Genomic DNA, 13,388 nt, shown 5'->3' on the forward strand with positions numbered 1-13,388 from the left:
TAGCACTTTGTGACGATGTTTCTTAGCTGTTGTTCTCCTATGTCTCATCTTCACAGAATTCTGGAGAGAAGGTCAGCAAGGTCAGCCTGGTGGATTTGGCTGGAAGTGAGAGAGTGTCCAAAACAGGAGCTGCAGGAGAGCGTCTGAAGGAAGGCAGCAACATAAACAAGTAAGACATTGACATATGCAGGTTTCAAAGTTTAACCTTGTAAGAATGACTGTTGTTTCTGTGGCCTCTTCTCTTGGTGTGCTTGTCACAAGTCATTTCAAATGATAGAACTCAGCAGCTGCAGTTTGATACGGCTCTTTGAGCTGTGCTAATCACTGTGTGTTTCTTTACATTGGCGTAGGGACCCTGATTCATACTTGACTCAGTTGAGGGCTATATGAATTTTATCTGGAAAAAGTGACAGCAGCGCTCTTTAATTAAGTGTATACCTTTTGTGATTCATTTATACACCCTGTCCCCAGGCTTATGTGTTTGTCTCATCATCTGCTCAAGGAAGAATGCAAAGTTGCAGAGTTGAATGGCTTTGTTCCAACATGTATTAAGATATGTAAGAATATAATTCACAGTTTAAGAAAACCAGATCTGAATGAAGCTGTGTTAGTTTAGCATTGCCTTGGGCATTTGTACTCAAGCAATGACAAGTTTCAAGGCACTTTTTTACCGTAATTACTGTGTTATTGCCCAAAAGCAAGAATTTAGCACACAATTACCGCTGTCTTAAATATACTAATTTTCCTGGGAAAGAAAGAGTTTAACTGTTACATTAAAAGCTACTGCTTTTTCAGTTTAATTTTAAAATGTTACAAAATGTTTTTGTATTTTAAGTTAACAATGACTGCACAAAGTATGTTTGAACAGCATTAATGCTTAAAATGATTTTAAATTACTCTTTTTAGAGTTTGAACGTGTTTGCTCTTTCTAGCTTAATTTCTAATCTACTTTGTGTTTAATGCATCATATCGGTAGCTACGCTGGTGTAGTCCTTGTGAAACAAAATTAAGTGGCTCTGTTTGCCTAATGGCAGCTATTGTACTTTTACCCCACAGGTTACTAGTTAAATTTAGATGGGTTTTTCTAGAAACTGTATTTGTATTTTGCATACACAAAGGTGAGATTAAATGTTTCTTTCTAATTCTTGGGGAAGAATTCTAATGCCAACTCTCCCAGTGGCTATTAACAAATTGCAAGTATAGCTACAGATAACAAGACGACTTCCTTTTTTTTTTCTTTTTTTTTTTTCCTATTAGAATGTTTACTCGGTGTTAAACGTTTAGGGCATTGATGCAGTAAGGGAAGGTGGTTTTGCCCATGCTGAACCTCTTTGACAATAGAGACTTCAGAAGGGAGCACCAAACTTCTACTTCTGTAAAAGATATTTTAAAAACAAAAGTGGACAGTTCTACATTTTTCCATCAATTACGTTTTTATATGGTGTACATCTGTATTATTTAGTCCATTTATTAAGCATTCTCTATTTGCATTCTCTTTTGGAATTGATAGGCAAGAATCCTGTTCAATATCTCTATCAATGACCTGGACGAAGGGATAGAGTGCACCCTCAGCAAGTTTGCCGATGGCGCAAAGCTGGGGGGGGTGGCTGACACACCAGAAGGCTGTGCAGCCATACAGAGAGACCTGGACAGGCTGGAGAGCTGGGCAGAGAGAAACCTTATGAAATTCAACAAGGGCAAGTGGAGGGTGCTGCCCCTGGGGAGGAATAACCCCATGCACCAGTACAGGTTGGGGGCTGACCTGCTGGAGAGCAGCTCAGTGGAAAGAGACCTGGGAGTCCTGGTGGACAACAGGACGAGCATGAGCCAGCAATGTGCCTTTGTGGCCAAGAAGGCCAATGGCATCCTGGGGCGCATCAAGAAGAGTGTGGCCAGCAGGTGAAGGGAGGTCATCCTCCCCCTCTACTCTGCCTTGGTGAGGCCACACCTGGAGTGGTGTGTCCAGTTCTGGGCTCCCCGGTTGAAGAAGGACAGGGAACCGCTGGAGAGGGTACAGCAAAGGGCTACCCAGAAGATTAGGGGACTGGAGCATCTCTCTTATGAAGAAAGGCTGAAGGATTTGGTTCTCTTCAGTCTGGCAAAAAGATGACTGAGGGGGGATCTTATCAACACTTATAAATACTTAAAGGGTGGGTGTCAGGAGGATGGGGCCAGGCTCTTTTCAGTGGTGCCCGGGGACAGGACAAGAGGTAACGGGCACAAACTTGGACATAGGAAGTTCCACCTAAACACGAGGAGGAACCTCTTTACTTTGAGGGTGGCAGAGCACTGGAACAGGCTGCCCAGGGAGGTGGTGGAATCTCCATCTCTGGAGACATTCCAAACCCGCCTGGACGCGTTCCTGTGCAACCTGCTCTAGGTGACCCTGCTCTGGCAGGGGGCTTGGACTAGATGATCTCCAGAGGTCCCTTCCAACCCTACGATTCTGTGGTTCTGTAATTCTTGGTGCTGTGCTTGGTGTCTTCTGTTAGATTTTTTTGCTGTTATTTGGAGCTTTTATGAGGTCTGACTTTTACTGGAAGCCTCAAAATTGGTATACATATTTTAGTAGACCAGTTCTTCAGAGGGCATTGTGTATGATCATCTTTTTGTTGTGATTCACCTTATTTATTTGGGAAAGGCAATAATCTTTTCTGGAGTAATCCAGAATATTTAAACGATATACCTTACTATGTTGGCTCCTTGTATTTTTTTTATTCTTTTAGAAAAAAGCAGTGACTTGGACTGGCACAATGCGCTATGTTTAATGAAATAAAAAATAGAGTTGCTGAAATTACCTGGCAGATGAACTTGCTGCTTGTGGTGTGTTTTATTGCCTTGAAGAAGAATGTGGAAATAACATACCTGTGTATGTATTTACGAGACAGGGAAAATGTACACTCAGCTGTGCATACCAAAACTGCGTAGCGTGACATTCAGCCAGTCTCCGCGGGTTTCTCTGCTCTTCAGTTTCTGCATGAAACCTGGCTAGGGCTCTGGCAGCTGCCGCTTCCATCCCTCAACTCATCTTGCTCTAAACGCTCTTCCCTATCTTGGAACAGCATATTGCAGTGGGGAGGCAATGGATTGCTCTCCCATTTACTGAAATAACTGAGAGTTGTGTCATTTTGTTAACATCTTCATAAAGTTGTAATAAAGGTTACTTTTGTTTTTTCTCAGAGATGGTGCAGTGTTGCCTTTGTAAAGGTGCTGGGTGTCTGCTTTCCGTATTATTGAGGTTTTTGGGGGACTTGCCATCTCTCATGAGAAAGCTGATGTGCTGGTTCCTCCCCAGGATGTGCTGGTTCCTGTGCTGAGGTAGAAACACAGGTGCTTAACGTTGTGGTGTAGTCAAAGAACTTCTAGAATGCAGTATTAGTAGGAAGCAGAATAAACAAGCTGTCAATTAGTGGCTAAGAAAAATATTTTCTGTGAGCAGTCTGCAATTTTAGCTCTGATTAGTAAAATCATCGCTGTTGTCATTTTAACTTGAGAATGCAAAAAGAAGCCTTTAAAATGTAGGCAGGGGAAGGAATGGGTTGGGACAGGTCTGGCTCCAAACTGGTATTAGGGAGGGGTTTTATATTCAGATTTAACTAATAGAAAGGTGGATTCTGCTCATGGAAGAATTTGGTTGTAAATTGTGCAGAAATAGCTTGAATAGGTGTCATTTAGGAACAGAGCTCTTCCCTGCAGCGAGGAAGCAACACCTCCCCTAAAATGCTGCGAACTCAGGCCCACGGTGGGAATGTGCAAGTTTCCCACCGCTCGTCAGCAAGGGCAGCCTGGTTGTGCCTGGGGAAGAGGGGCAGGAATGGAGAGCGTGGGGAAATAGCACCTTCTGCGCCAGGTCGGCTCACTCTGCAGCTTCTGAACCGCCTCGGTCTGCCCTGCGCTACCGGCTTAAGGTTGATTCATTATAGAAGTAGCATGAGATAGGATCAAAGTAATGACAGATCTCTGATGCATCGCTTAGCATGAAGGAAAGCAGCCGATGAGTCCTGTAATTACTTTGTTGGGCAGCCGTTTCTTTTACTGCTTTCCTTAAAGTCTTTTAAACAGCTTTGTATTATGAAATCTCAAGCAGAATACATAAATTACTCCAGTTTGGCTTTTATTGCAGATGTTAACAGTTAGTCTTAAAATAAAAACAGTATTTATAAGGAGCAGAAGTGTTATCGCATCTCTTAATCCTGTGTTAATAAACTGTATCTTATAATTTCCTGTTCATTAAAATACAGTGCCCATAACTTGAATTGGTGTTGCAGCCCTGTTGTGAAATAGTTTTCAGTGATAGGTCTTTCTGAATCCCTGTTCTTCTCATCTCCCTTCTGAGCATCCTTTTCTTCCCCTTCCCTCCATTTTTGGCTTTGATTTTCACATTTCCCCTCATTTAAAGAGGGAAAGAGGAACTGGAGGAAAATAGGCCAGGGTGATTTTTTTTTTAACTTTATGCTCCTTGAAGGTGGACTTTATTGGGAATATGCTAGTGGTGCTTTTGAGCTGTGCTGCAGGAGGTTGCTATGGAGCTGCATACAGCATCCTGCTGTTGGTTCTCGCGTGTTTAGCACCCTGCCATCTCCGTCTGCGGGGACCAGAGATCGGGGGCAAGAAGCCATTCTGCCTCCCTCATCTTCCCCCCACAAGCTTTCAGAGGTCGTTAGGCTTTTGTTTAGGTTGCAAACTAAAACTAACTGTCCTTTTTGCTGTGAATTTTTCAGAGGTGAATTGGAAAGTTATCCTATGGACAAATTTACGAAATAGAGTGCTCTCTTTGGGAGAACAGATTGCCTAGCCTCTCCTTAAATTTCTTGTAATTTTGCTTTCAGGTCTATGCTATATCTTCATACCACTTTGTGCTATATGCAATATAGGCCATCTTTTGTGACACATGTAATGGTTCTTATTACCTTACCCTCAGACGTCTTCCTTGAAATATTCTTCTGCAACAATTTAGTCATTTTTCTAAATGTTATTTCTGAACCACTGGTAGTTTCAAGGACCACTGAGGCCCTGTTACAAATATTGTGCAAACACTGCCCATCAACTAAAATAGTACAAGTCCTTGGAAAAGGAAAGTCAAAAGGATGGAGTGGAACAGTACAATTAAAGATTTATTTGACTATCTAATTGCGATGCTGATGAAATTTTCCGTGGCAGTTATAAAGAGTAGCTGGATAATTGGGCATAAGTATGACAGACCAGGATGCTCTTGGGCTTCAGCGCTGTCTGTTTTAAAACCCTTTAGGCATCTGTTTAATGTTCTCAGGCTTCTGAACCAGCTCATTATCTTAAGCATACTCGCTCCAAGAGCCCCGATGTCACTTAAAATTTACACAGGTTTGTATAACAATTGGATTACATAATGCATGGATGCTTTGCACAGATTGCTAATGCAGTTACCCCTGTTGGTAGAAGTGGTCCATGGACCAAAATGAACGAGCTATCTGTATTTTTCTTCGTGATTCTAGAGCGGTGTTTTGGATCTGGGCTAGCAATTTGGGGGCTTTTCTCTTTCATGCTTGTGCAACATTTTTGTAACCGGGAGATTGTTTGGTCTATTTCCCCCACAAGAAGCTAGTGAGGCTCCACCTTAATTATAAACCAACCCATTTGTCAAGGCACCTCCTCATCGGTCTCTTCTGGTGAGCAGTCTTCCGTTGTCCTGTGATGGCTGATTAGTTGCTGGTTCACCAGGCAGACTAGTTCTCCTGGGCTATAACTGTCTTGAGGATGCCTCCTTATGGCTAAGGAATTGTTCAGTTTTAGTCTGTTGTTGAGCCAGTGCTCTTAAAACCTTGTTTCCAGAGGCGGGATTCTTGCTGTGCTGCCGGTGCTAAGTTGTATCAGTGTCATGAGCTAGTGTCCCTTAGTCTCTGAGGAAAGGTAAATTTCTAATCAAAGGCAGTGATTCTCCCTGTACAAAAGCAGTCTGCTTTGCACTTTTGAAACTATTTTGAATACCCGAGTACTTCAACTTAGTCTTCCTGGAACTTAGTACCAGATGAGATGAAACACTGTAGATACCCATTTCTTTTCTTCTGAATACGTAACTTTAATAAATATGTTGCCCTGTTTAGAGCTGGGAAATGGGCTAGCTGATCTCCTGTGGTCATTTCCAACTTGAATTATCCTATGATATTTTAAAAATTGGATGTGAAGTTCTGCAGAGCATAAGCTAAACTCTTTAGCAAATGCCCTTTTCCGTCTTTTATGAAATCTACATTTGGAATATGTGTTAAAGCTGTTCTGCTGTGTTGCATTTATAGATCGCTTTCAACACTGGGTTTGGTTATATCATCACTTGCTGACCAAGCAGCAGGGAAGGGGAAAAACAAGTTTGTGCCTTACAGAGACTCTGTACTTACTTGGCTTCTCAAGGTAATTAATATTTTCTGTTCACATGATGTCACCTTAGTAGTCTGTAGGATCATTGTAGCATACCTCTGTGTACATGGACTTATCTTGTTTTTCAAGAAATGAGCTAAGGAGCTCTCATAGCTATAAGTTGTTCCAAGTAACATGAACAGCTAAGTGTATCTTATGTTAATTCTATGTAAAATCCTGTTTTCAGTTCTGTTTTCAGTTATAGTGGAATTAAAGCTGGTAGAGGTGGCTGGAAATGTTACGGATCATACTGGTTAGTTTACATCCAGAGTACCTTTCAGTTCTAAATAGTAAGCTTTGTGTTTTAAGTATCTTTGTAAAGACATTCTGTCGTCTCAGAACAATTTTTAACCCTGAAACTTTCTGTGGATGCGCTCTGCAGGACAACTTGGGAGGAAACAGCCAAACGGCCATGATAGCCACAATTAGTCCAGCAGCAGACAACTATGAAGAAACACTCTCTACTCTGAGATATGCAGACAGAGCCAAAAGGATAGTTAATCATGCTGTGGTGAATGAAGATCCAAATGCAAGGGTCATCAGAGAATTACGCGAAGAAGTTGAAAAACTGAAAGAACAGCTCTCACAAGCTGAGGTAATTTTGTTCACAGTACAACGTAAACTGAGTTTCCCAAGGAAATGTCAAACTCCGACTGGAAGACTAGCTTTCTTTTTAAGTCTTACAAAATGAGGAAAGGAAGAGTCTTCCACCACCACCCCCCTTTTTTTTTTTAAATTTTTTTATAATTGACCTTGTTTCCTGAAATAAATCCAGCGTAATGTTTGTTTATTTTTAGTATCTTTTCAATAAGGACAACACTGTGCTGATGGTGACCCTTGTCAGGATAGACTGTTCTTGAAGAACTTCATGTCAAGCAAGAACTGATGCAGCAAAGATAAGAGCTAGTGTACAATTTCATTGTGTAGACTTACTGGCAGAATTTTTTTTTTTGCATTGGTGGACTATGTAATTGTATGACACCAAATGGAAAAGTGTGAAAAGCCGTAAATCTGGTATTAGACCACAAAATATGCGAGACAGACACTTCTCTCCTTGACATTTGTGAAAATCTATAAAAAACTGACAAAACTGCAGCACCGAAACCATCAGCAATTTGCTTTATTGCCTTAATAGTACTGTGCGACTGCTGCTTATCTTAGATTTATACTTTTAATTGGAGAGTAAAGTATCAGGGTAGGATAGTTTACTTGGTGATTACCGAAAGAAATCAGACACTGCACTGTAGGAAAATATTTTTGATCTTTTCAGGCAAGACACAAAATACTGGTGCAAAAAAGACTAGAAGTGTGTTTGAATGTAAACTTGTGTGGTGTTTAAACTTCATGTTCGTTTAAGGAATAGTGTTCCTTGTATGAACAGTTCTTTGCAGGCTGAAATGGGAAAATCTGCTTTAAGAAAAAGGAGCCATTCACTTTTTTGTAAATAAAAATCTGATCGAATCTGGTATTTTAAATCAGAAAATATCATTGTAGTGTGTTCTAAATTATGTTGACAGACTGTGGCTGTATATAATCAGTAGGAAGGTGTCCAAAGTTGTACTAATTTTTTAAAAAGTTTTTTCTATTATACTTTCTGTTAAAATGTAGCGTTATAGGCCAGCCTGTTGAATTGTTACTTGGCACTGGACATATTCAAGCCCTTTGCTTTTGTTTCCTCTTCTGAATTGAGAAGCCTGTGTTAGCTCCAGTGCATACCTTCCTTCGAAGGTAACTAACAGGGTCGGTCTGAAAGCTTTAATGCAACTCTAGGAACACTTATGAAACCAAGATAGAATGGAAGGCTAAATATTGAGAGGAATTTGTATTTGAAACTACTGTTGGAAGAAAGACTTCACAGTTGAACTTCAGACAGCTAAGACTTAAAGTTTTAAAATATTTAGATATTTTTATAAAGACACTGAAGCTTAAGTGGCCAGGCCCAGGGATTTTGTTGGTTCCTTTAGCCTCTGCAGCTATGTCAGTCTTCAGCTATTTCAGATCTGGAGCTACAATAGGTTGATTCTGTCCTCTTCCGTTGCAAGCCACCTGTTTCTTCATCATCTGCCATGAAAAACGTGGGGATATAGTTGAAATCTATACTTGTTGCATTTCATATTATGTTGCTGTGTTCAGTTTCCTTGTGCGAGCAGAACTTGCAGTGGTTAAGAGTAGCTGAAAGTTTTTGCTAATTTCTGTCTTTTAGGCCATGAAGGCACCAGAACTGAAGGAAAAATTGGAAGAATCTGAAAAACTAATAAAAGAGCTAACAGTCACCTGGGAGGAAAAGCTGAGGAAAACAGAAGAAATTGCACAGGTATTTCATAAATTTTGAGGAGGAAAGGCCAGATACCCATATAGTGCAAGTCAGGTGAATTTCGTGAGCTGTTGTGGACTGTGCCGTCTTCCCCACCAGCTGTTTAGAATTCCTCTGGATCTTTGTCTTTTCCCCCTGGTTTCTGGTTGGCTTTTTTTCTCTGAAGTCTAAATTTCATTAGAATAAACATAGCTGTGTCGTGATGTCATTGATAAAAGCTAACATTTGAGTTTAAAATAAAACATCAAAATATCTTTGGGCAGCTCATTTATTTATAAGGCCACAGTGGGATCTTGGACATGTTTCCCTTGAAGTGACTAAGAAAATGAAAAATTACAAAAGGATCAGAATTTTGCATAGTATTTGTTGGTTTTGCTTTTAATGGCTTCTTAATCAGAGAAGGAAAATTTGTACATGTATTCACTAATGTTTGTTCATTATTATTGTACTTAAAATAAGACTTCTGGATTCCAGTGTACTTCTCCATCATTTCCACCATCTGTAGCTTGGAGAATGAGTATGGTTGGTTTCCCTTTCTAGTCCTAGTGTTCCAGAAGCATGCTTTGGTGCAGCCACTGTTTAAATAAAAAAAAAAAAAGCGGGGGGAAAAACCAAACCAAACCCCAACCAGCCAGACAAAAACCCCCACCCCCCAAACTGTAACTAAGCAAGAGATGTGTGATTGAGTAGATGCTTTAGCTGAATTAATAATAGTACTGCAAAAGAATAAACCTAAACAAAATCTAACTTGTTATTGTTGATGTGTAAAAATAAATTCTGTTAAACGTATGCTACTTGACCAGTGTCTTAAGTTCAGTTTCTGGTAGCAATATACAGAATGCGTGTTCAGCATGTGCATCTTCATCTTTAGTTGCTTTGCTTTTATTTACTTGCTGTACTTTTGTCCACATACTGTAGCAGGCAAGATTAACCTATTTTTGTGCTTGCAGGAGAGGCAAAGACAGCTAGAGAGCATGGGAATTTCCCTGGAGTCTTCAGGTATCAAGGTTGGGGATGACAAATGTTACCTGGTGAACCTGAATGCGGACCCTGCGCTCAATGAGCTTTTGGTTTACTATTTAAAGGTAAGAGTGCGAACAGGATGTTTACACAGAATGAAAGGACACTTGTTTATTGTTTTGAATTTCTGGCTCAATTTCTTATTCAGCTCGTATTTAGATTTTTAAGACTAGTTGCAGCAAAATAGGATAGGCCACCTCCTATAGTTTAGGCTTTTGTTCTCCCTTTGCAGTTCAGCTTCATTGTTTTCCTAACTGATCTCCTGATTACCAACAGTGGGAGAAGTGCTTAATGTGTGACAGTGTTGAGACAAATTCTAACATTTCCAGACAGGATGTGCATAGAATTGCCTTTTGGGCTGAACTTGAAGTGAGAGCTTCGTGTTAGATCCTTCTTTTTGTTAGTGAACTGAGGATTACTTTAAATACTCAATCAGTTAATCATAAAGAGATGATGTTTAGTAGTAATCAGTGAGAGTAAACTGCTTAAGTTTAAGAGAAAAGAGGGAAAAAAAAGGCACTGTTAAAGATTTACAGAAATGTCTTTTCCTAGTGCCACTAGCTTTCATACCATTTTGTTTAGCACAGTCTCATGTCAGAGTGAAAATAGTGTCAAATACAAACCTAGTGAGTTTGTGAGGAGTTGTGAGCTCCTTGTCAATAAGATATGAAAGACTATCCTGTCTATTTTTATAGTTACTTTTCTGCTTTAGTGGCTGAGATAGGGCTTCTGTATTTGAACAGTAGCAAATAAAGCACAGCTTCTCTTTCAACAGTGAAGTAAAGTATTTCAGCAGAATTTACAATGTGACTTGAAATTACGTAGAGATTAGTATGTTTAGTTGAGTTGCTGTATAGGTGTTTTATGAAAAGTAGCCAATTCCGTGCACCTAGTTTTTACTGACCATGCTCTCTATATAAGCCTCTATGAACCTGGCTGGTTTTCTGCATTATTGGCATTTATTGCCTGTATGCAAGCATAGTCTGAGAATATTTTTAAATCAGAATTTATGTGTCAACTGCCTTATTTTGCTTTATCTAAACCCATATGAAGATAAAGTGCAGAGCAGAACAGCAGCTTGTGTGTGACCTTTACAGTCTTCAAATCTGCTGTGGCACCATTTCTGCTCTATAGAAGTGCTTAGGAAAGGAGAGCATGTAGATTGTGCAGTCTGTGCTTTAGCTAATATTTTCTTAGTTATATAAACAGTGATAGTTTGCCTGTCTCTTAGTAACAGCTTATTTTCCAGGATCACACAAGGGTTGGTGCAGATACCTCTCAGGATATACAGCTCTTTGGTATAGGAATCCAACCAGAACACTGTGAGATTGATATTGCTTTAGATGGAGAAGTCACACTCACACCAAAAGAAAATGCAAGGTAAGGAAGATCAGCAGCACTTTCCAGTGAAGTGTTTGCTTTTCTTTACCAGAAGATAATTTACATGCATTTTTATTTCACAGTTGGAAGTATCTTACATTCTGATCAATGAGTGGCTTCAATATAGGTGACAAAAACAGTTACTTAAAAGTGATAAAACTGAGATTTCCCCACTCGTGTACACACATGCTCACCCACCCACCCACTCTGCAACATAACAGGCAACGTGTTTGGCTCAGAATAAACCATCGCAAGAAGGTATTCAGCGGGAATGGGGGACCGTTGCTTGTCTGTATCCTGGGTGGTAACAGGATCATGGAGACACTGCTGGCTATCCCGACCCATGTGATGGGATAGTGTCGTGTCGTGATGGAGGTGGATAAATTGTGCCTCGTGAGTAGTTCCTGTTGCAAAGCTCAACATTTTGTGGGAAATAGGTGTTTTAAAGATCTGAAGATCTTTAAATTTTTTTGTGATTTTTAAATTTATTTTTTAAATCTTTTATTACTGCTGTGTCTAGTAAATATGCAGTGTGGAGTCACATTTCTCCTTTTGTTCCTACTTCTATATCTTAATTATTTTTTTATTTTAGGAGCACTGTGGCTTCCTGGATGGAATTGTAAATGTCTTTTCACTTCATCTGTGACGTGTGATAAGCTGTACTTTTGTCCTATTTAATAGTCATGCTACCTGACTGAAATCTGAATATCTAAATAAAATGTAGATTAGTATTAGAAGGAGAAACAGAAGTTTGAGGCACACTTTTAAAAAAATCCAATTTCTTTCGTTCTGCCTTCAGTAAAATAACTCTTGGCATTTGCATTTTTCTTCTGCAGCTGGCAGTACAAAATTTTAAACAGATGGGATTCAGACTTGTGGTGATAGAGTTACTGTGCTGGAAATCAGTCATTTTGACTGGCAAGAACAAAGGCACATGTCAGTAGAAAAAAACGTACTTTGTTTTACTAGTGCCTAGTCTGCAATGCTTAAGTATCAGTTCTTAAGATACTAGTGTCAACAGAAATTTAGTTACCAAATTTCATTGGAGAAAAAAATAAAAATCTGGTTTTAAATCAAATGCTTACATGTTTGTGCTGACTTACTTAAGAGAGACAGCTGAATTTGGAACAATGCATCTGAAAAGGCTTTTTTCATTTTACTTCAGTTTTTTTTCCCTTTCAAATAAAATGTTCTGCTTTGTGACTCACATATGCAAAAGTTCAACAGCTCCATTTTTCCCATTTTATGGTTGAAACTTAATTACGGAAAACCTAAATACAAATACAGCAGTATACCAGATGTTCACAAAAATAGATCCTTCTTAATAATAGAGGCTCCATTTGTTGAAAGAATGAAACTTGGATCTAAGGGTCTTTTCTTACGCTTGAATGCAGAGTATGTTAACAGTATATTTTACAACTGTGTGTTGACTAATGTGTATCTTGGAGAGCTTTATCAGTAGGATTTGTATGCAACTAAGTTTGCAGACTGTTTATAAGAAGCAGGCAGTGACCCAGTTTGAAAAATGGGCATTTAAAGAAAACTGTGCAACTAAAAGCGATGTTGTCTGTATGTTTACTGAAGAGTTGTTCCAGCCAAAGCTGGAAGGGAAAGGTGCTTTGTGTTTAATTCTGACAGTAGAAATCAGACCGGTAACTTTCCTGTTGATTCTTTAGTGAGAAGCTAGCAGATTTGTGCATCATATGATACAAATCACTGTCTGTAGATGGGAGAAGCAGTAGATCATGTAGTTGCTTTTCAACCTTTTGTTTTTAGGACTTCACTGAAGTTGTATTTTCTTTTTTCAGATCCTGTGTAAATGGTGCACTGGTATGTTCTGTCACTCAGTTATGGCATGGAGATAGAATATTATGGGGAAACAACCACTTTTTTAGGTAATAGTTGTTATTTGCATTCCAGCCTCTTTACATCTAGCCTATTTTTTTTTTTTCTTCCACTGTCCTACATAAACTTTTTAGAAACTGAATTTCAATTTTTACGCAGAATCAATTTACCAAAGAGGAAACGACGAGATTGGCTGAAAGACTTTGAGAAAGAAAGTTCATTAGGAGAGCATGATCTGGATGCAGCTAGTGAAGCTTCTTCAGAACCGGACTACAACTATGAGTTTGCACAAATGGAAGTTATTATGAAGACACTGAATAGTAATGGTAAGGCAGCTGCCGGATTAAAATGTTCTTTTGAATTGTCTAACAAATTCAGCATAGAACTTAATTTCTGGGTAAAACAAGTGGTGCAGTAGCTCCAGGGGCCTTTGGAGCATTTT

At 39.4% G+C, this 13,388-nt stretch overlaps 1 protein-coding gene across 7 annotated transcripts in view; it reads left to right on the forward strand.

Moving 5' to 3' along the window:
- KIF13A (kinesin family member 13A) overlaps window positions 1-13,388 on the forward strand; it is a 118,232-nt gene that overhangs the window by 67,352 nt on the left and 37,492 nt on the right. For all 7 annotated transcript variants that reach the window (XM_074575830.1, XM_074575831.1, XM_074575832.1 and 4 more), the window contains exons 9-16: window positions 57-169; window positions 6,270-6,381; window positions 6,770-6,982; window positions 8,591-8,701; window positions 9,652-9,786; window positions 10,971-11,101; window positions 12,910-12,996; window positions 13,106-13,272. In XM_074575830.1, coding sequence (XP_074431931.1) covers window positions 57-169; window positions 6,270-6,381; window positions 6,770-6,982; window positions 8,591-8,701; window positions 9,652-9,786; window positions 10,971-11,101; window positions 12,910-12,996; window positions 13,106-13,272 — 1,069 coding nt within the window. The remainder of the gene's footprint in view (window positions 1-56; window positions 170-6,269; window positions 6,382-6,769; window positions 6,983-8,590; window positions 8,702-9,651; window positions 9,787-10,970; window positions 11,102-12,909; window positions 12,997-13,105; window positions 13,273-13,388) is intronic.

The sequence above is a fragment of the Larus michahellis genome, chromosome 2 (genome assembly GCF_964199755.1).
Source record: "Larus michahellis chromosome 2, bLarMic1.1, whole genome shotgun sequence".
In the NCBI taxonomy this organism is placed as follows: Eukaryota; Metazoa; Chordata; class Aves; order Charadriiformes; family Laridae; genus Larus; species Larus michahellis.